The 24,331-nt window shown below is 35.7% G+C and overlaps 1 protein-coding gene across 2 annotated transcripts in view; it reads right to left on the reverse strand.

Moving 5' to 3' along the window:
- Window positions 1–24,331, reverse strand: part of INTS6 (integrator complex subunit 6) — an 89,460-nt gene that overhangs the window by 24,783 nt on the left and 40,346 nt on the right. For both annotated transcript variants that reach the window (XM_066380934.1, XM_066380935.1), the window contains one exon: window positions 4,511–4,694. In XM_066380934.1, coding sequence (XP_066237031.1) covers window positions 4,511–4,694 — 184 coding nt within the window. The remainder of the gene's footprint in view (window positions 1–4,510; window positions 4,695–24,331) is intronic.

Raw genomic sequence — 24,331 nt, forward strand, 5'->3', positions numbered from 1 at the left:
CAATGTAATTTGCAATGAGCTCAATGTGGAATTTTACAAATTCAACAACCAAACACAGCTATATCATTACAATTTCACATACAAAATTACTCATATCAACTTATATTTAACATGTGATTTGCTATAGGTTACTCAGAAAAGAGAACGTCAGGCAGTCAAATCCTCAGAGTGAGCTTTACTTAGAAAAACAAGTAAAGTATCCTATAACAAACAAGTTATCTGTGTACGATGATAGTTGTAATCATAAAATAATACCTACCAATTACTATGTGCTTGGCACTATTCTAATCACTTTATCATATTAATTTATTTAATCCTAGCAACAATGTATGGGTTAATTTCTCAACTTTACAAATAAGAAAACTAAAGCTTACAGAGGTTAATTAATTTATCCAAGTTAGGACAGTAGTACAGCCAAGATTCAAACCCTAGGGTATTAGAAACATTAATTGAGGTATATACTTTGTTCCCTGGAAATCATGTTAATTTGAAATCAATATTTAATACAGAATGTCTATATGGAGTCACACTTATTTGAAAGAATTAGTAAATTATTTTTCTCAAAACATGTACATAAAAACAACACATAAAAAGGATGACAATCTTAGCATACAAAGTATGGAGAAGACTATATAAAGGCTGAATATCTTGTCTCATGAAACTTAAGCACATTCCAAAATGTCATTAAAAAAATATAAGTTTTAAGTGTCAAGTTGTAGCAAGTCTCTCTACTCCCCTAACTTATGTCATCAATTAATTGATTAGGAAAATGGAAGTTAAAATCTTGGTATGAAATAAAGTTACTAATAAAGATGTTTAACAAAAATTAGAGAAAAAGTGAGTAAACTTGAGTCACGTGGGAAATAATAAAAATTCATTAATTCCTTGGAGAGTTAAAGAGAAATAAGCAAATTCTGTCATCTTCACAAAGTGAGCCTATATCCTATAATATAATGTTTCTCTTATTCTCTATGTCAAAACTCACTCCTTAGAATGTACAATACTTTGAAGCATAACGTTTCTGGGATCACTAAATATATTTGTGCAACAAGCACACACCAATTCAAAAAGTTGGCTCACTTGTAGTTATGGATAGTCCACAAAAAGAAAAAAATCAAACTAAATATAGTGAGTGTGCAGGCAATAAAGTGAACAAATTTTTTCCCACAGAAGCACAGAAGTCTACTAGAGATTAACATTTTAGTGTAAATGAGAAGAGCCAAAAAGCTCATTTCTAAGTTGGGCAACAGTCCTCATAGAGGGAAAGAAAAGTTAAATTGATTTAATCTAGAATACTGTTCTTACAGTTCTTACAATTTTTATGAAATACTTTTGATCCTCAATACGTCCGCCAACGTATCTATAAGACATTTTCTCATTTGCTATCGTCCCTCTGCCTCCTGTATGCCTGCTTCTCCCCAGTATACCCATCTAAGGCCATGGCACAGTCTTTCACTTCCCCTTGTTCAGGCCAGCTGCATAATCTAGGACTCATCCTTGATTCCCTCTTCCCTCACTGTCCTTATCTTTGGTTCTCCTTTGCAGCAAATCTCCTTACCACCTCCAAACCTAGCTCTTCACAAAGTACTGTCCTATCTCTTACTAGTCCCTGCTTCCATTCTTGCCACTTGACAGTATATTTTCGTCGAGCTGCTAAAGTGATTTTTCAGAAATAGAAATCCGATGTCACAGCCTATAAAAAGCCCTCCAGTGGCTTCTCATCACACTGAGAAAACAGAAAAATATTTATTATGACTTAAGAAGCTATTCAGTATTTGGTCCTTTCCTACTCTACATCTGTTACTCTCTACTCCTTTCCATATAAGCTTTGGCAGATCAGCCTTCCTGTTGCTCGCCAAACTACAGAGCATGCTCCTTCCCTTAATATTTCCTCTGCCTAGATCTTTGTATGGTTTACTCCATTATTCAAATCTCTGCTTCTATGTTACTTATTGTGGTAATCATTTCACAATATATACAAATATGAAATCACTTATGCTGCACACCTGAAACTAAGATAATGTTGTATGTCAATTATACTGCAATTGAAAAAAAAAAGGTTGATGAACATTCTGTAACAATAATTTTAGTGGGATTAATATTTTTCAAGACATACAAAGGATGATATATTCTGTAATTAAACAAATGACATTGACTTCAAAGTTAGGGATATGCAAATGTAATTTATTTTTTAAATTGTTTTATTTACTTTACACAACAAATATAAAAATCTCCAAGGATAAGCAATATTTCAAACTGGGGTAATCATCTCCATTAAGTTTATGGTTTAAAAAAAGGAAGGGGGGTCACCTGCTCAGAATACTTCCCAAGAATACTCACTGCCTCAAGTTACTCTCTATACTCTTACCTTACTTTATTCTTCACAACAAGTAGCCCTCTTTAAAATAGGATCTATTCATTTTACATTATTTTTTGTCATACAGTCCCAAAATGTGCACATCCTGTTTATTGTTCCTACTGTATTCCCAGTGTCAATGGTTATTTGACATAGACTGGGTAATTAATGAACCTGATAGTAAAATGCCTACAATGACAATTACACACTTTTTTTAAATCATAATTTATTTTTTTTCAAAACTGTAATTTTGGCAACAAATTTCTTTCCATTTTTTTCCTCAGAGAACACAAATTCTCTTCAATGGGAAAAAAGTAATATAAACACTACTCTTATTAAGTTTTAAAAATGCACAAGAATTACTAGCAATATTACATATACATGGTGCAATACCAACATATATTAACATTTCTGTTATTTCTACTTTTTTGATGTTTAATCCTCAAAACTTTCTTTAGTGAACAACAAATAAGAAAACATAATATTAAGATATATGAAAAGCATTTGAGCAACTTCCTATCATTGCCAGCAAGAGCATGAAGAGAGGCAAATACACTAATGCATCAGAGAGATTCAGGATGTGTATTTGGGAAAAGCTTCCTGATTTCTTAACCAACTAAGGTTTCTGGGTCATGAAAAGATATTACCAAGGGTGACTTCAGAATCTTCTCCTCTGGAGATGTTCCTTTCAAAGAATAAACAACATTACTTTAGTACGTTACTGCCCAAAGGAAAGGACACTAACCACTACATGATGTCTTAGGTTCTTCTCAGACCCTCTCTGATTACACCACTCCATTTCTTTCCATATTCTTGATCCAAGAAGACGAAAGTTATAGTACATGTAGTCCTATAACTTTACCATAATTCCAAGTTAAACAAAGTAATTTATAGTAAGAAATTTTCAATGTGAGAATGTTTAAATTACAGCCTCAAGGACTTCCTTCAATCTGTGAGGTAAAAACCCTAGAGTTTTTAAAAAAAAATTTTTAGGTATTTCAGCAAGTGGGTCAGTTCAAGGCTGAAAACTGAAATTTTCTGAATACAAATGTGCATCCACCCACAGAAACAATTAGGACTGTCACTAAAAAATTTTATCCATGAACAGAGACTTGTTAGCAGTGGGCTTTCAAATTTAGATGACAGATAGGTTTCCCTTTAAAAATTTATGTACATATCTTTTTCTTTTGTAAATTAAATTCTGAAGGTATTACAAGAGTTCACTAAAAAGTACTTCTATTAAATGGGAACATTTAATAATAAAATAACAACTTCTTAACTTAGCTACTTCACATACCCTTTTTGCCTGAGAATTTTGCATATTTCCAAAACCCATGGAATTATTAGAAGGCACCTAAAATATCAATTAGACTAAATATTTCCTTTTAACTTAAATAGTTGGTGATGATGGAATCTCAACAGAGCGCCAACTATGTCTAGAGACTATGCCACAGGTCCCTGACACAGGTGAAATAATGATATGCCAGACTTGGACACTTTAGTGTCAACCTCCTTCAGTAAGAACGAAAATGCTCCATGAAAGCAAGAATACTGTCTTTCATATTCACTACTGAAGTCATGCTTGGTACACAGTAGGAACTCGATACAAATCGACATGAATCTATCCACCTGCTAGCCAATTCCACATTAAAGAAGTCCAGAGTCTATTATGTATTGTTTCAAAAATGTTATTAATGTTCCCTTAGCATAGTGACTACCTGGACTAGCTAGATATGACCTTACAAGCTGTGTTTCCTCTAACCCATCTAGCTTCTACTTTGCTTCTGGGGAAAACTGCACTTAACCAGATTTAAATTATTACATGCATAATGGATAATGAGAGAATTCTCAAAAGATTTTTCCAAGAAAATTAATTCTATGACATTTGTAAATCACTGGCAATCTTTGTAGGTAAAAAAATAAGTTTAACAATTTCAAATATACCAGCATTTTCTACATGGGTGGAAAAAATTACCATTAATTATTAGATCCAACAGTAATCACATCCTATTCAAATCAAAGCACAGGCCTTCATCAATATAGTTTTAAAACCATGTATGTCTACTAATTACTAATAAAACTTGTTAAAACAAAAACAAACATGGGGTTTTTGAAACGTACAAGGCACTCAATTACTGCCAGCAAAAAACTTACCGCCTGTCACTTCACACATTGGTGTGATTGCAGAGTCATCTAAAGGCACACCTGTCAACTGTTCTGATTCTACTGACATGGTGCCAGGCAACCGCAACACTAATGCAAAGAGTCTCTGATCCCAACGAAAAGGTTCCTTGGTCAATTCACTTCCCGGCAAAGGAGAATTAAGAGGTAAATGGAGCTGAAAGTAAGGGGGAAAAAAAACAATAAGATTTCCACATGCTGTTTTTCCCAAAAGTTATGAAAGTATTATAACTACATCATCAATTGCCTATGTCTCAGAAAACAAAAGCTTATGCAGACAATAACTAAAATAGCACAAGATGTTACTTTGATTTTCTTAAGCTCATCTCTGAAGACCTTAACTGAAAAAAAAATCTATTACTGTAATGCTTTTCAGATTTTAATTCAACCACAAGGTGCTGAAATGCTGTCCAAATAAATTATTTCATTTAATAATTAAAACAACCTTATTATTCCTATTTTCTAGATTTAAAAAAAATGGGTCTCAGAGAAAAATAATTTTGACCCCTTGGATAAAAGTCTACTTTTCTTATTATACTGCTGCAGCCTCAAACATCTCCCAGTTAGTAATTAAACATACTTCATGTTATACAAAACACACATTCCCAAAACATGGGCATGAAAGTAAATTTTGTCACTCTGTACATTAAATTAATCAACATAATGATTCTTTTTATAAAAGGTATAGCGACTTTTGCACGTTTATAATAATATCTCTCTGCATCCCTATCAGACTTGCTAAATCTTAGGAATCTTAAAAAGCTTTAAAGTGATTCTAATGGGCACTTCTGTACTGTCAGAAGCCACACTCAATCTTAAATTGGGAAAACACAATCAATCTTAAATGGGGAAAACCAGACAGTATGTGTCTCAGGGAGTAATGCAATAGGAAGGGTAACATCAAAAAGAAAGGAAAAGGAAAGGCTGAATCTGTATCAATCAAATCTTTAGTTCTCACTACCATTTCTAGGGACTACTGGGGGTGTAGGAGGATCATGTTTAATGCCACCAAAAGGGACCAATCAGTCAAATCCAGAATATGAGACATTCCATAGGACAGATGATTTGGTTCTTCCAATAAATTAATGGCATGAAAATAGGGAGTGGGGAATGGGGAAGATTGATGGAACCTCTATAGAATAAAAAACAAAGCAATCAAAAGCAAAGATTTTTGAGAGAATTGAGAAATTTTGAAATATGTTAATAGAATTATTAACAATATTTTAAGTGGGATGATGATATATGGTGCTTAGAAAAACAAAAATCCTTATCACTTATAAAATTTCTAAAAATAAAAATAAATCCCAGAATAAGGATATTTGTGAATCTATTTATACAAATATTGAAGTGTTCTTTAAACTATAGAACATAGTTTAAAATTATCATTTCCAAATTAATTGCCAGAGTTTATGCTACCTTCTTCAAAAAGACATACTTGTATTGCTTACAGCCTTTCTATTTCTCACCTCAAAGATATCTGAACTTAATAAATTAGGGATTGAGGTCATTCTACACCAACCTAAGACTTAAGTTTCTTCATTGACTTACATCAAACCATTAAAAGAAAATCAAGATTCTATGCTAAGGAGAGTTCCTAGCAAAGCTCTGCAGAACTGGCACCTCTTTCTAAAAAGATTCATGCCAAAAGAACATGATTCCTTTGAGATCAGCCAAGTTTTTGTGACCATGGCCAGGAGTCATGAGTTCTTCCTCTGGCACTGACACCACTTCAGGCAAAACTCAGAGGTGTTGAGGAAGGAATGTTGGAAGAAATCGGGGCCAAGTTGTTCTCTGAGGAAGGTTCTCTAAACTCAAAGGCTCTGTGACACTTGCAAAATAACTCAGAACTCCAAGCTCTTACTTCTACTATCACACCCTTCCAGAAATAAATAAGAAAACCTTTTAGCCTGACTAGGTGGTGGCGCAGTGGATAGAGTGTTGGACTGGGACACAGAGGACCCAGGTTCGAAACCCTGAGGTTGCTTGCTTGAGCCCAAAGGTTGCTGGCTTGAAACCCAAGATCGCTGGCTTAAGCAAGGAGTCACTCACTCTACTGTAGCCCCCCCCAGTCAAGGCACATGAGAAAGTAATCAATGAACAACTAAAGGAGCTGCAACAAAGAATTGATGCTTCCCATCTCTCTCCCTTCCTATCTGTCCCCCCTTCTCTCTGACTCTCTCTGTCTCAGTCACCAAAAAAAAAAAAAAAAAAGCCTTTATTCTAGACCAGGGGTAGTCAACCTTTTTATACCTACCACCCACTTTTGTATCTCTGTTAGTAGTAAAATTTTCTAACCGCCCAACGGTTCCACAGTAATGGTGATTTATAAAGTAGAGAAGTAACTTTATAAAATTTACAAAGCAGAGTTACAGCAAGTTAAAGCATATAATAATAATTACTTTCCAAGTACTTTAAGTCAGATTTTCGCTGTTCGGCAGAATACATCTTTATAAAACAACTTACTATAGTCAAATCTATCTTTTTATTTATACTTTGGTTGCTCCGCTACCACCCACCATGAAAGGTGGAACGCCCACTAGTGGGCAGTAGGGTCCAGGTTGACTACCACTGCTCTACACTAACCAGCTTTGTGCCTTTGTGTTAGGAAAGCAAACTACTGGGTAGTCAGTCATTTACTCTTTAAGATCACAGAAACATCAAAGCACCAGTGACATTGGCTGTTATAAAAGGGTTTCAACAGTTTATGCAATGCTCTAAGAAGTAACAGACATGTGGAACTATCTCAAGAATCCAGTGGACAACAGCATTGCATTAGATCTCGTATATAAGGGGTGGACTGATACTATAATACACATACACACATACACAAACAACTAACGATGAACATTCATCTACAAGGGAGACAATGATGAAAGTCACACCATTAAATTTAATCTTCTAAATAAAATTTTTAAAAAAGAAAGAATTGGCCTTTGGCTGTACAATGCAAGATCTAGAAAGTATTTCAAGTAAAACAACAAACAAAGAAAAAGAACCAAGAAGGGATGCAAGCATATTTATACATAGCTATATCAAGTTTATATAAACTTGTCAAATTTTTCTATTTTTTATTTCCCACTCTCCTATCACCACCCTCTCTCATCACTGAAGTGAAGGGTGTTGAGGAAACCCACTGCAGGAGAATACAAGATGCTCCGTATCTCCTTCACCAACAGTTTGGCTGTCTCTTTCATTTTAGCCATTTTCATATGTGTGTAGTAGTGTCTCAGCAGGATATGCACTTCCCTGAAGTCTATGGAGGCTGAACATCTTCCATACATTTCTTGGCCATTTTGCTGTGCTCTTTCATTAATACCTATTAATTTCTGCCTATTTTTTTAAAAAACTGAGCCACCTGTTTTTTTCTTACCAATTAAAGGGTTATTAATATATTCCAGATGAGTCTTTATTGGATATAGATGCGTACTACAAATATCTTCTCCTACTTTGTGACTTCTATTATTTTAGTTGCATCTTTTGATAAGTAGAATCTGTTCATCATAATATAGTCTCACATTCATGGTTAGTACTTTTAGTGTCCTCAAAGATCATGAAAATGTTCTGTTTTCTTCTAAAAGCTTTACTATTTTATCACTTACATTCAAACCTAAAATGCATTCAGAATTGTGCTTATCATATAATATGAGTTAAAGATGAAGGTACATTTTTTTTTCCCTCTAATAAATATCCAATTGACATAGCTCCATGTTTTAAAACCAGCCCTGCTGCTTTGGAATGTCACATTTTTATTAAATTGGTTGACTGGACAAGTGTGAGTCTATTTCTGGATCCAAAACAATATAAGATGAAAAAGACAGCAAGAGGTAAAATGGTACACACAGACTATATGGTACACACATCATCTATAGGAACCAATTACTTAGTGTAGTTTTATATATATATATTTATATATATATATATATGTAGTAAAACATAAACTGGAAGACTACACACAAAATTCATGATAATTATTGCTTCCAGGATGGAAAGAGGGACAGAAGTAACGCTGACTAGAGAAAAGGAAACTACACCTTTACTATCTGTAATGTTCTGTTCCATTAAAATTTTTAAAACTCTAAAACATACAGTGGCATGTCAGGCAATATGGCAGACATTTTTTATCACTTATTCTTACCCAAAATAGAATATATTAATATGGAAAAAACTGTCAAAACCCAGTAAATTATTCAGATACTTATCTATACCTCCTTTATGTGTCATTATATAAAAATCAAAGAAACCTTCACACACACCTTAACTTAATAAAGGTTTTTTTGAAAAGACCATCTAATCACTAGCCCCCAAACTCAGTCTTAAGGACTCTAATATAAAGTTCTACTTAGTTACTAAAATACACTGCAGCCTGACTGGCGGTGCTGTAGTAGATAGTCAACATGGGACGCTGAGGACCCAGGTTTGAAAGACCAAGGTCACTGTCATGAATGCAGGCTGAACAGCTTAAGTGTGGGGTCATCAACATAATCCCATGGTCACTGGCTTGAGTCTAAGGTCGCTGGCTCGGCTTGAGCCTGCCTACTCCCATCAAGCCATGTCTGAGATGCAATCAATGAACAACTAAAGTGCGGCAACTACGAGATGATGCTTCTCATCTCTCTCCCTTCCTGTATCTCTTTCTTCTCTTTCTTGCTAAAAAAAAAAAAAAAAGCATGTACATATAGATACACACACACACACACTCCAAGAGAATAGACTAGTTCCTCAAAATCATACCAGCTTCCACTCATTTTTAATATACCTAACTAATAGTAGGCATATTGAGGTTCTGGAGATGTGAAGATGCCTAATAAAATATGGTCCCACTTGTAAGAGTTCTGAGGAAACGTTTCATGTTCCTAAAAAACCTGTTTTAGAGATGTGTTCAGGATAAGCTAACAAACAGAAAGAAGAAAATGGAAAATTACAGTACTGGCTATAAAGATATTTATTAGGATTTTTATTCTGAACAGTTGAGAATAGTTTTAAAAAAGCTGTTTTCTGGAACTTAATTGTAGTAAACTTTAGTATGAGAGTACTCAAATTTAAGTATCTAAACTGACAATGCTAAAAAATTAAGTCATTAACAACAACCACATATTATATGGCAGACACTGTTCTATACTCATTATATATAATAATTCATTTATTTCACAGTCACTATTATAATTCCTACTTAGTGGGACAGTTCACTAACTTGCTGGAAGATATATAATCAATGGTGGAGACAGAACTGAAACCCAGGCAATCTGTCTTCTGCTTCTGTGCTCTTAAACAATGCCTCTCCATTAGTGAAACCATACTTGGCATTCTTAAAAATCAAATGTTGAAATATTAATATAAAATAAAACATTCTATTAAATGGAAAGAAACTTTAATTATAAAAATGACCACTTTAAAAATAATTTTTTTCATCACTGATTCCTGAATCAATCTAGTAATTTTAAGCTACTAATCAATATGTTATGAACATTTTACTCTGCTTATTTGTTAGAAAGTACAGTGCTATGCTTTTCCTCCAGTTACTCTTTTATCCAATGGAAAAAGGCAGCAATACACTTTTCTCCCTCTTGCTGGTCTCTTACCATTCTCAAGTGCATGGGTAATAACAAAAATAAAAATAAAAAGCTATTGCTAGCATACTGACTGCTTACTATGAGCCAAGCACCATTCTATAATCCTATAATCTTTTCATGTAACATTTATAACAAACTAGCAAGGTAGACACTATTATTATCCCCATTTTAAAGACTAGTTGTAATATAAAGTGTACATCAGGAGACATCTGTTTGGAGAATACATGCTCAAATAACCCCTGCTATATAATCAAGGCTGGAGCACCTAAGGAAGACTGAGAATTTTAAAAATTGGATAAATAATGAGTAATTCAATAATATAATAATTTTCTCATAACCACGATATTATTGATCTTCATTAGGGTTTTCATAAGATTACACTTGGCAAAGCTTCAGTCTAAATGGATTAACAAGCAAAGAAAATTATTGTTTTTACTAACAAAGTTTATTTTTACTTAAATACAACTGAGGTTTTTCCATATTATTATTTAAAATGATTAATTTTATTGATACCACCAGTACAGATATCTTAAGCAATTATCTTAACAACTAAGAGAAAATGTAACTCCAAATTAAATTTAAGAAGACTGTCCTATCTTACCATCTTTTTACCTTAGAGTCTTTCTTGAACTTATTTAACCATTATGGAAGAAAGTATGATGATTCCTCAAAAAATTAATAGAACTACCATATGACCCAGCAATCCCCCTACTGGGAATATACCCCCCAAACTCAAAATCACTGGTACGTAAAGACACATGCAGCCCCATGTTCATTGCAGCATTGTTCACAGTGGCCAAGACATGGAAACAACCAAATAGCCCTTCAATAGATGATTGGGTACAGAAAAAGTGGTACATATATACTATGGAATACTACTCAGCCATAAGAAATAATGACATCGGATCATTTACAATAACATGGATGGACCTTGATAACATTATACTGAGTAAAATAAATAAATCAGAAAAAACTAAGAACTGTAAGATTCCATACATAGGTGGGACACAAAATTGAGACTCATAGACATAGATAAGAGTGCAGTGGTTACCTAGGGGAAGGGAAGAGAGGAGAGGGAGGGGGTGGGTGGGCATATAAAAAACCAAATAAAAGGTGATGGAGGACGATTTGACTTTGGGTGATGGGTATACAATATAATCAAATGTCAAAATGATCTGGAGATGTTTTCTCTGAATCTATGTACTATAATTAATCAATGTCACCCCATTAAAATTGTCTAAATAAAATAAAATAAAATAATAAAATTTATTTCTCCATTGGTATAAAAAACAAAATGCAGATTAGGCAGGTGACAGTCTATCATTAGGTATGGTCAAACTTTCTGCACTTATAAAAGTACAATTTCCTGCCTGACAGGTGGTGGCGCAGTGAATAAAGAGTCAACACAGGATGCTGAGGTCCCAGGTTTAAGACCCAGAGATCACCGGTTTGAGTTAGGGCTCATCCAGCTTGTGTGCAGGCTTTTCAGCTAGAGCATAGGATCATAACAATAATCCCATGGTCGCTGACTTAAGCCCAAAGGTCTCTGGCTTTAAGCCCATGATCACTGTCTTAAGCACAAGATCACTGGCCCCCTGGTCAAGGCACACCTGAGAAACAATGAACAATCAAAGTGAGGCAACTATGAGTTGATGCTTCTCATCTCTCTCCCTTCCTGTTTCTTTCTTTCGCTTAAAAATAAAAGAAAAATAATAATATAAAACAAACACAAGAATAAAAAACTAAAAATTCAGGATTGCTAGACAGTAAAGTAAAAAGAAGAAAGGAAACTGAAGAATTTATAAAAGCCTTTATAAGGCCTGGCCAGGTAACTCAGTTGGTTAGAGCATCCCCATATGACAAGGCTGTGGGTTTGGTCCCCAGTGAGAGCACATACAGGAATCACCCAGTGAATGCATACATAAGTGGAACAAAAATCAATGCTTCTCTCTCTCTCTCTCTTCCTTCCTCTCTCTAAAACCAATATAAAAAATTTTTTTAAAAAAGGGAAAGATTTTAATATAGGGAGACAGAGAAATAATATTCAGGGAAAGGGAGCATGTAAGGAAAGAAACTGGAAACATTAAGAAAATAGGCCCTGGCCGGTTGGCTCAGCGGTAGAGCGTCGGCCTGGCGTGCGGGGGACCCGGGTTCGATTCCCCGCCAGGGCGCATAGGAGAAGCGCCCATTAGCTTCTCCACCACCACCCCCTCCTTCCTCTCTGTCTCTCTCTTCCCCTCCCGCAGCCGCAGCCAAGGCTCCATTGGAGCAAAGATGGCCCGGGCGCTGGGGATTGCTCCTTGGCCTCTGCCCCAGGCGCTAGAGTGGCTCTGGTCGCGGTAGAGCGACGCCCCCCCCTCCCCTCCCCCCCTCCCCCCCTCCCCGGGGGGGGGAGGGGGGGAGGGCAGAGCATCGCGCTGGTGGGCGTGCCGGGTGGATCCCGGTCGGGCGCATGCGGGAGTCTGTCTGACTGTCTCTCCCCGCTTCCAGCTTCAGAAAAATACAAAAAAAAAAAAAAAAGAAAGAAAGAAAATTATTAGCCTCTTTTGGGTCAAATTTAGAGAAAATATAGAGGAATAACAATGAATTGTTCTTCATCTGCTATCATCATGTTCATTCCCTAGACTCTTCTCTCTACTAAAATAACTCCTACTAGAAGTCATCCGTGATCTTTTTTGGTCACTGTGGTATGTGACAGCATGGTTAAAGTGTTCAAGGCCTAAGTCTTAACCACAGACCTCACAGCTCTGCTGTCACCCCCTAAGGAGCCAGCCGCCATTCAAAGAAGCATGAACTCGACTGATGATCATCACATGGAGAGACAGACCCACATGCACAAGAAGCAAGGTGCCCAAGCATCAGTGAGGACCAATGCCCAGACAAATAAGGCCAACTTGGATGTTCCAGTCCCAGCTAACCACCCAGATGAATAAAGCCAACCCACAGAAACCTGAGAAATAATAAACTGTTAGGCTACTAAGATTTTGGATAATTTGTTACACAGAAACATAACTAAACGAGTTATAAAAATGGGAAGAGATTTTTCAGATTTGGTTTCCCAGCAACATTCAAAACTATGTACCACTTTTTAGAAAGACAGTCTTCCTTTGGCTTTTCACGCTGAAATATTTCATGGCTTTCCTCCTCTTCTCTGGCTGCTTTTCTATCTTCCACCCCAACCTTCAACCTGCAATACCTACCCATTAAGTGCAGCAGATCCTCAAAGCTCAGTCTTAAGCTTTGGCCAATCATCCTGCCTACCCATAGCTTCAATTAATATCTATACTCAGATAATATTTTTTAATTTTATACATCCAGCCTAGATCTTTCTTCTGAATATCAAATAATCTGCCTACTCGATAATTCTCTCTTAAATGGCTCTAAATTACCTCAAGATAATATGTTCAAAACTCACGATATCCCTCCACTCATAATGGTACTTTCAACATTTCCTAGCTCGGTAAATGGCACCATAATCTACCCAGTTTTGTAAGAAGCCATTTTCTTTTTCCTTACACCCCCAAATGTATGCTCTGTCAGCAAATTTGGTTGACTTTACCTTGAAACTTGCTTCTTTCAATCTCTTCTACCATGACCAAACTCCTTGGCCAATGCAACAAGGCCTAACTGGTCTTACAACATCCACTGGTCTTCCTTTCCTCCACCTCTACCTCCAAACAAAACCTTGCTTTTATGTTAATAACATTACTTAGCATGGCCTCAGAGCCCTTATGTCAGAGGTCAGGGACCTTTTTGGCTAAGAGAGCCATGACTGCCACATATTTTAAAATGAATTCCGTGAGAGCCATACAACTACCCGTGTACCTAACGCATTATCCAATAAAAATTTGGTGTTGTCCCAGAGGACAGCTGTGATTGGCTCTAGCCACCCGCAACCATGAACATGAGCGGTAGGAAATGAATGAATTGTAATACATGAGAATGTTTTATGCTTTTTTTTTTTTTTTGTATTTTTCTGAAGCTGGAAACGGGGAGAGACAGTCAGACAGACTCCCGCATGTGTCCGACCGGGATCCACCCGGCACGCCCACCAGGGGCGACGCTCTGCCCACCAGGGGGCGATGCTCTGCCCTTCCAGGGTGTCGCTCTGCCACGACCAGAGCCACTCTAGCGCCTGGGGTAGAGGCCAAGGAGCCATCCCCAGCGCCCGGGCCATCTTTGCTCCAATGGAGCCTTGGCTGCGGGAGGGGAAGAGAGAGACAGAGAGGAAGGAGGGGAGGGTGGAGAAGCAAATGGGCGCTTCTCCTATGTGCCCTGGCTGGGAATCGAACCCGGGTCCCCCGCACGCCAGGCCGACGCTCTACCGCTGAGCCAACCGGCCAGGGCCTGTTTTATACTTTTAACGTTTTTTTTTTTTTTATTAAAGATTTGTCTGCGAGCCAGATGCAGCCATCAAAAGAGCCACATCTGGCTCATGAGCCATTGGTTTCCGACTCCTGTCTTATGTTGTGTCAAGCCCAACCAACCTTCTTTTACATTTTTTACAGTGAGTCCTCTTCTTTATGTTCCAAGTCACTTATCCTTCTTCCAATCCCTCATTCTCAAACATACTCCCTTTGGGAATAGAGCCTTTGTCTCTGCCTGGTAAGACTACCCTTCTACATTTTGTGTACAGAATCCTACTTATCTTTTTAGATCTTAGTTTTCCATGAAATCCTTGACTAAATCTACTTACTGCACCCTTATTATAAGCTCTCACAGCACATATTCCTTCCTTTTGTTGGATTTATAACAATTGCAATTTCACTTTTATCTATGTGTTATTTTTATTGTCTGTCTTGTCAAAACTAGACCCATGGAAAGAGAGCTCCTGCTTGTTTTCAATCACTGTTTGATCTCAGAGCCTAGTACAGTAACTGGTTCACAAAAGAAATTCAGTAAGTATATCTAAATAAATGAATAGAGAAATGGCTAGGTGGTGAAGGATACTAAAGAATCTAGTTGACAATGGAAGCAATAAAACACTTTAACAGTAGAACCATATACTCAAGTGGTACACTTTAGAATAATTGTTGCCACAGCATGACAGACTGTAGGAAACAAAGACAAGTTAGAGAACTAATGTTATACTTTTAAAGCACTAGTAAAACTGATGGTTAAAATATGAAAGGAAGCAACAGAGGAACACTTTGAATAGTACAAACGTTCATGTACATCCTCATGCCTCCTGAATCATCCAGACTATGATATTACACGTATGTCTTTAAACTTTGAGCTGGAGCAATAAAAACTGGAGCAGTAAATTTATGTTCTTCTTGTTTCCATAAATTGGTTATCAAAGAAACATGATTTTAAGTTAATAAAACTGTAACTGAAACTAATTTCATTTTGGGGGGGAAAAAAAATCCCTCCAGGGGGGGTCAGTGAGCATGAAAAAAACTCACTACTCAGAGTTAATAAAAGCAAAAAGCAAGGAACTAATACCAAAGACAATTACAGTAGCAAAAATATATGTCCTAAGGCCCTAAAGCTCTCTACTTTTAGTATTAGTGATGATTTACATGTTCAAACGATAACAAGATACTATATGAAGCACGATTGTTAAAATTACAAATACATAAACTCTACAAAAAGTATTTTTTCTCAACAGAGAGAAGTACAATAATGTTATCAGTTCTAATGTCTAACTACACATAATTGTTAAATAATACCCCAAATTACGGTATTCCGAATCTAAAATAAAACATTTGAACTAGAATAAATGATAAAGTATTAGGTCTGAAAGTTAATTTAAAGCATGTCGTTAAAAAAAACTTAAAAAATAATGCCTGACCAGGTGGTGGCGCAGTGGATAGAGTGTCAATCTGGGACACTGAGGACCCGGGTTCAAAATTCCAAGGTTTCCAGCCTGAGTGCAGGTTAATTAGGCCTTAGCACAGGCTCACCATCTTAAGAGTGGGGCTGCTGACTTGAGCATGGGATCAAAGACATGACCCCATGGTCACTGGCTTGAGCCCAAAGGTTGCTGGCTTAAACAAAGGGTCATTGGCTCAGCTGAAACCCCCAATCAAGGCACATATGAGAAACAATCAATGAACAACTAAAGTGCCACAACTATGAGTTGATGCTTTTCATCTCTTTCCCTCCCCGTCTTTCTCTCTCGCTCACTAAAAATATATAACAACCTTTTCTTGATAATTCAAAGAAGCAGGGAGAGAAAAAAGCTCCAAGACTTCTTGTTCATATCAAATATTGCCACAAATCATGTAGAAAGTTAAGGATTTCAATTAGGTCTCCTACACTGAATCATCTTTTATAATCCTCCAACAAACTGATTACCTGTAACTTAGATTCTAAGGTGTATTGATTTAATATATTTGTTTTCCAAACATTTAACATTAAATAGACACAAAATCTTTTCCAGCAATAACACATTAATTATCCACACAGCTGCTTATCTATTTCTTCTTCTATTGCTTCTATATCAAAGATTTCAAAGAATTCCAGTATCACAGACTTTGAGTGTAGGTCTTCTCCACAGTGGGTCTAAGAGTTCTTCTGAATCCCTTTTGGCCACGAGAGGTGAAGCAAAACATCAGAGTTGTATTTGATAGCATGTGCTTATGATCTTGACCTCTTTGGCACCTTTAATTTGAACAGTGTGATTTCAAGGTATATCAAAGATTAAGTGTTTTATTTGCATTTCTATCTGATTAACCTTAGAATATTTTTGTATTCTATTTCAATTATAAATCACTAGATGTTAAAAAAACATTACTAGATGCATCCCTTTAAAAGGTTTACATATTTAAATTTCCGATGGCTTTAGGCGACCCCTGTGTTTTGGTCGTTCGACCCCCTCTGGGGCCGCAACCCACAGGTTGAGAACCGCTGCTTTAGGCAGATGCTTGATTCTACAGTAACAGTTCCTTACAACAGTAAAACAATCATAACACCAAACTAAACCCTTAAAAATTTTACCTCTCTTCTCTGAAAACTGTCTATTTCAACTGTCTTTATTTGCATTGCCTATTGTACATTAGGTAATCTGATGTTGTGTCTTATCTTTTTTTGTTTCAATGCTAATTCACCATAAAGTAATAATTTCCATGAAAATTTTAAGGAAATAATTAGGGATCCAAACTTGTCTTAAACTTCTCAGATTAAAAATAACAATCAGATGTAATGTGTGAACCATGTTTGAATTCCGATTCAAAAAACATCTGTGAAACAGGTGGAAAAGTTTGGATATAAATTGGGTATTATTTATTAGACCCCTTTCAAATTTTTGTTAAGCTATAAATAAATCAATTTAAATAATTAAAATTAATTATATTTTAAAATTAAATTTAATAAAATTTGTTAAAATAAATAAAAATTTTGTTTGGCTACAGAACACTTCAGATATGTGTACACACACACACATATGCACACATCTTATATGTTAAAGATGCATACAAAATATTTATGGGTGAAACAATATAATGTCTGAATTTAATGTAGTTCCCCAAGAAATGTGTATGGGGTAGGGGCAAAACAGATGAAATAAGACCAGCAAATGTGAATAGTTATTAAAGTTAGGTAAGAGTTTTTAAGGTTTATTACTTCATTTTCCCAAGCTTTGTATATGTTTGAAAAGTTTCGTAATAAAGATTTTTTAAATTGGACATACGTGAGTTAACCAACACAATTAAAAATGTACAAAATTATAAGCTTCTATGAAAAGCAAATGAGAATGGGAAGTCCTGCTTTTATTAACAGTGTACTTATAAATGCAATTATTAGCCAAATGTTCATTTTACTTAAACTGAAACATTTTAAGCCTTTTAAATAGAATACAAAGTTTCACCTGAATAAGCTGCTTAGTAAAGCAAATAATTCAGTCTCAGTGAAACCTAAATGATTCACACCTATCCCTAAACACACAGTAAAACAGGTAGTATCAGATACAAGTCAATCACAGGTTATTTCCTGGTAGAAAGCTAACTAATTTCTCCTGGTTGCAGAAATGCTAAAGAGGATAGGGAATGGATGGACAATGTTTCTTAGAATCAATGAAATATAGAATTATCATTTGGGGGTGGAAAGGAAACCTTGGCACAGGGAGATTGATAAATTTGTCCCAATTATAGAAGTTCTGGAAAAAACAAAATTTAAACTCATATTTGGCCACTTTGCCACATTATACTTACATATCTGAATTCTGATCTAATGTTTACATTGTGCCTATAGCCTATACTGTTACCCTCCTAAAATCTTGTTTTTCTACTTGGCCTTAGAGTAAATAATTTCAGACTACTGCTTTCTGGGTTCCTACAAATGCTCACTTACATCACCATTTTAATGTACCAGTTTCCTCATCTATAAAATATAAATAAGGATACACACACACACACACACACACACACACACACACAAAACAAAAAACACAAGGTTGGTTTAAAATTAAAAATTAGTCAAAATAATTTACTATATTAACAAGATTTTAAAAATAAATCATATGATTATCAATATATTCAAAATAAAACTCAACAAAATTCAATACCCATTCTTGATTTTAAAAAATCTCAGCCAACTAGGAACAAAGAAAACTTTTCACAACCTGATAAAAAATAATATACAAAAGAATTTAAAGTTAACATCAAACTTACATGGTAAAAGGTTTTACCTTCCACCCCATCCTCCAAGATCAGAAACAAGACAAAGATGTCAGTTCTCACCACTTTATCAGTACATTAAGGCAAGAAACAAAGGCAGATAAATATTGAAAATAAACAAGTAAAAACTGTTTCTATTCATAGACAACATGATCTGGTATGCAAAAAAGAAAAAAGAAAAAGCTACTTAATTATAGGTGAAGTTAGGAAGGTCACAAAATACAAGGTCAAAATACAAAAATCAACTCCATTTCTATGTACTAGCAACAAACCAGAGACTTGAAATTTAAAAAAAAAAATTTACAAAAAGCATCAAAATATATGTGCAAAACTTATACAATGAAAACCACAAACACTGCTGAGAAAAAGTAGATTTTAAAAATCCGAGATATACCATGTTCATGGATCAGAATAACCAATAATGTAAAATGTCAATTTACTTCATTTCAAATTAAATAATAGATTCAATATAATTCCAATCAAAATATCTGCAGGCTTTCTTTTAAAAATTAACAAGTTGATTCTAAATTTATATTGAAACTCAAAGGACCTAGAAAAGACAAAACAATTTTGAAAAAGAAAGGGTTGGAGACTTAAACAATGACTTCAAAACTTATAAAACTTCAGTAATCAAGACAGTGTTATATTGGCAAAAGACAGACACAGAAATCAACAGCACAGAACACAAAGTTCAGAAATAAACACACAAATATGAGGTCAGGTGACTTTCAACAAAGATGCCACACAATTCAATGGGGAAAGGATTATCTTTTCAACAAATGGTGCTGATACAATCAGTTAATAATGTGCCAAGAAAATAAACCTCAACACTTTCTTCCCAGCATATATAAAAATTCTAAATGAATCATGACCCTAAAAATATAAACTTGCACTATAAAACTCTGAATAAAACACAGAGGAAAAATCATAGTAATGCTTAGGCAAAGATTTCTAAACTAAGACACAGAAAGCAAACTGTAAAAAAAAAAAATTAAAAACATATGCTCTTCAAAAGACACTGTAATAAACTAAAAAGGCAGGCTACAGACTGGGAGAAAATATTTGAAAACATGTATTCAATAAAAGACTTGTACCCAGAATATGTAAAAGATTTTTATAACTCAATGATAACAAGTAACCCAGTAAAAAATGAGCAAGAGATCAGAACACTCACTTCACCAAAGATATACAGATGGCATAAAAGCACATGAAAAATGTTCAACATCATTAGCCATTAGGTAATGCAAGCTAAAACCAAAATGAGATACCACTGAAAAAATTCAAGTGTAGAGCAATTAGAACTCTTACATATTCCTGGTGGGAATGCAAAATAGTACAGTCACTGTAGTAAATAGTATGGCAGTTTCATATAAAAGTTAGATGTACATTTATCCTATGAGCACTAACTGCACCCCTAGGTATACACCAAAGAGAAATGAAAGTATACATCTACAAAATGACTTGTATACCAATGTACACAGTGGTTTTATTCATAATGGTCAAAAAAGCAGGAAAAAAAATGTTCTATCTGAAGTAGTATAGCCATAAATGAAATACACAACAATAAAAAGGAACAAACTATTGATATATGCAACAATATGGGTGAATCTCAAAAGCATCATGCTAAGCAAAAGAAGCCAGACACAAGACTAACACAATCAGGGGTCCCCAAACTTTTTACACAGAGGGCCAGTTCACTGTCCCTCAGACCATTGGAGAGCCACCACATACAGTGTTCCTCTCACTGACCACCAATAAAAGAGGTGCCCCTTCCGGAAGTGCGGTGGGTGGCCAGATAAATGGCCTCAGGGGGCCACATTGCGGCCCGCGGGCCGTAGTTTGGGGACGCCTGCATATGATTTCATTTACATGAAATTCTAGAAAAGGCATACTACACACATACATAAAAATAGAGAGAGAGAGAGCGCGCGAGAGCACAAATCAAGTGGTTTACGGAGCACAGTGATATGCCAAAGGGGAGTATAAGAACTTTTTTGGAATGACAGATATATTTTATATTATTGTGCTGTTAATAATATGATGTTTACATTTGTCAAAACTCATCAACTTTTATACTTGAAATTGTTATATCCTTTTGTAGATAAATTATAGCCAAAGGGAACAATAACAACAAAGGAAATATCAACTAATGCAATTTTTAATACCATAAATTTAGTAGTCAAAAAAAGGGGGAGGGGATAAAAGGCTTGGGAATACATATGTCATTTAATTTGGAGTCTATGCTACCTCTGCCTCCTTTCTAAAAGTGACTCTGTAAAGATCGAGGTGAGAACACTCCTTCTCAATCCTTTCCAGGAGTTACAAAAGATGTGCATCTGCAGGCATGCACGTACACAGGGACACTCCAGTGGGAGTACCAGACTTAATTCTTAGGAAGATAATTAACTATGTATCCTGTTCTCTTCCACTTCAGACAGCATAGCAAATAGAAGCAACACACTGGCTTCATTTAAGGGTACTTGAAATACTTTTAAACTCTTATTAACAACCATTTACCTGCCTATCCTCCACATTCTTAACTCCTTTCCACAGGCTGAAATTCAGTTTTAATATTGAAGTAGGATATATTGTAAAATCACTACCTATCATTTAGATAAAAGCAAAGACACATCAAAAAAGTAGAAGGAACCTGAGGGCTCAAACAATAGCTTACAGCAGATTTGGTCTTTGATGTGAGAAAAAAATAAACTTCCCATCTTTTAAGCAATTATTACATTTGTCCCCAAAAGAGCAGCTGAACCAATATCCTAAAAAAAATACTGCTCCAGCTTTTCAGAATCCTTGAAGGTTCAACTAGATGCCTGTTAATTTGTTTTGCTTTTTTGTACAAAAGATGTATTCAAAGAGGCACTGTATGTGTATTAAAGGCAGGAAAGCACACCTAATCAAACTAATGCTAGATGTATTTGTGATTTAATAAACAGAAAGTAGGCACCCCCAGGATCGAATTCCACTGAATTACTCAGATTTGACTGGATAATGTAAATGGAAAAAAATTTCAAATAAAATTTTAATATTTGGCCCTGGCCGGTTGGCTCAGCGGTAGAGCGTTGGCCTGGCGTGCAGGGGACCCGGGTTCGATTCCTGGACAGGGCACATAGGAGAAGCGCCCATTTGCTTCTCCACCCCCCCCCCTTCCTCTCTGTCTCTCTCTTCCCCTCCCGCAGCCAAGGCTCCATTGGAGCAAAGATGGCCTGGGCGCTGGGGATGGCTCCTTGGCCTCTGCCCCAGGCGCTAGAGTGGCTCTGGTCACAGCAGAGCGACGCCCCGGAGGGGCAGAGCTTCGCCCCTGGTGGATGTGCCGGGTGGATCCCGGTCGGGCGCATGCAGGAGTCTGTCTGACTGTCTCTCCCCGTTTCCAGCTTCAGAAAAATACAAAAAAAAAAAAAAAAAATTTAATATTTTTGTGACACTGAGTGTGTATTTCTTAAATCTGCTTCCTCGACTATATACAGATTTAGCTCTTACTCATAACAAATAACAAAACCATGTTAACTAATATCAGACCCTTATAGCATCACTTCAGTTTCCTCCTCAATATATTTAAGAATAGTTCTAGACTCAAGATTTAGTCCTTCCATTTCCTGCCTCTCCCTAAGGTTTTACCTCTAACAAGTGTAATCCTCAGTCATTTTTCTGATTTATAAAAAGAACAGTTTAAAATAGAAAGATATCCAAATGGAAATTATCTGATCAAGAAAAGGTATATAAAAGAAATCTGCCAATCCTAGAATTTGCCCCTTGGAATTAAAGGAAAGTCAAGGCACTGTTATAGCACCTTTATATTTCTGTCTAGTATAACATTTTATTAAAAAGAAAGGTATGAAGTAAATACCACACTAAATTATTCACTTTAAAATTACTAACTTTGTTATGATTTTCACCTCAAGAAAAAAAAAAAAAAAAAAAAATATATATATATATTTATATATGTATATATCTTAGCAAAAGCCAAGGTCTTTTATCAACCCAGTTAAGGAAAATTCTAAGAAAGAACAAAAATGAAGTAGGGGACAAAGATAAACAATGATGATGGTGGATCAATTCAGAGTCTGAAAGCTGGAAAGAAAGAACAGAGACACAAAAGGGGGAAAAATATCAAAGAAATAACATTTCTGAAACTTAAAGGATATGAGTTTTTATTGCACAGGGTGGGCAAAGGTAGAAGAAGGGGTTGCAGTCAGTGCCCCTCACCTCCACATTAAGTGACACATTAAAGTGATGGGCAAATAAACAATGATGAAGTACTGAAACAAAGGAAAGCCAGAAGACACAAGATACTTAAGAGTGCTTAATAGTGTCAGCAAACATCACGGTAAAAAAAATTAAAACTACTGGATTTGGAAGATGAAGGAGTCATTAGTGACCTCATTAAGAATGGTAGACTCAGAAGCGAGATTGTAATTAAGGCTTAATAAGGAGGTACAAAGTCAAGGAGATACCAGAAACAATTTCTAAATTTGTTGTAAAAGGAAATAAGGAAATTAAAGTCACTAGAAAGAAAAATAGGGTATATGGGGGTAAAGATAATAGTCTTTCCATTTGTTGTATTTCATTTATTTAGAATGGGTGAACCAGGGAGGCAGAGCTGTATGACCATCACTACTAATTTCAGAACATTTTTATCACCCAAAAAAGAAACCTCATACCCATTAGCATCACCACTTACCCCCACAACCCCCAGCAACCACTATTTGTTTCTATACAACTGCCTATACTGAACATTTCATGTAAATAAAATTATCCAGGAAGTGGCCTTTTGCATCTGGCTTCTTTCACTCAGCATGTCTTCAAGGCTCATCATGGTGCAGTGTATGTCAGAATTCCGTCTCTCTTCAGAGCTGAATAATGATCCATTGTATGGATATGCTACATTTTGTTTATCCAGCGGCTGATCAACATTGGGTTGTTTCTACTTTTTGGCTAGTATAATAATGCTGATATATGGACATACTTTTGTTTCTTTTGGATACATAACAAGGGGTGGAATTCTAGGGTCCTAGGTTAACTGTTTCATTTCTTGGGGAACTGCCAACTGTTTCCAAAGCAGCTACATTACTTTACATACCCATCAGCAATCTATAAGAGAGTTCAGGTTTCTCTACATTCTCAACATTTGTTAATGTCCACTAACATTGTTAGTTCTTTGTCCAGTCTGTATTCTCAGCCCTTTTCAGACATATGATTTGCAAATATTTTCTCCTATTCTGTTACTGTCTTTTCTTGATAGTGTCCTTTGAAGCACAAATGTTTTTTTAATTATCTGATTTTTTCTTTGTGTTTTGAGCGTCATGTCTAAGACACTGTGAAGTTTTACACCTGCTTTTCCTTCTAAGAGTTATAATTCTCACATTGTTTGCTCACCCATTTTTATTTCACTTTTGTATATAGTGTAAGGTGGAATCCAACTTCACTCTTTTGCATGTGGATATTCACTGTCTGTACCATTTGTTGGCAAGATTATTCCTTCCCCATTAGACTATCTTGGCTCCCTTGTTGAAAAATCAATTGACCATAAATGTATGGATTTATTTCTAGAGTTTCAATTTTATCCACTTATCTACATGTCTTTCCTTATACAGTAC

The sequence above is a fragment of the Saccopteryx leptura genome, chromosome 4, assembly GCF_036850995.1.
Source record: "Saccopteryx leptura isolate mSacLep1 chromosome 4, mSacLep1_pri_phased_curated, whole genome shotgun sequence".
NCBI lineage: Eukaryota > Metazoa > Chordata > Mammalia > Chiroptera > Emballonuridae > Saccopteryx > Saccopteryx leptura.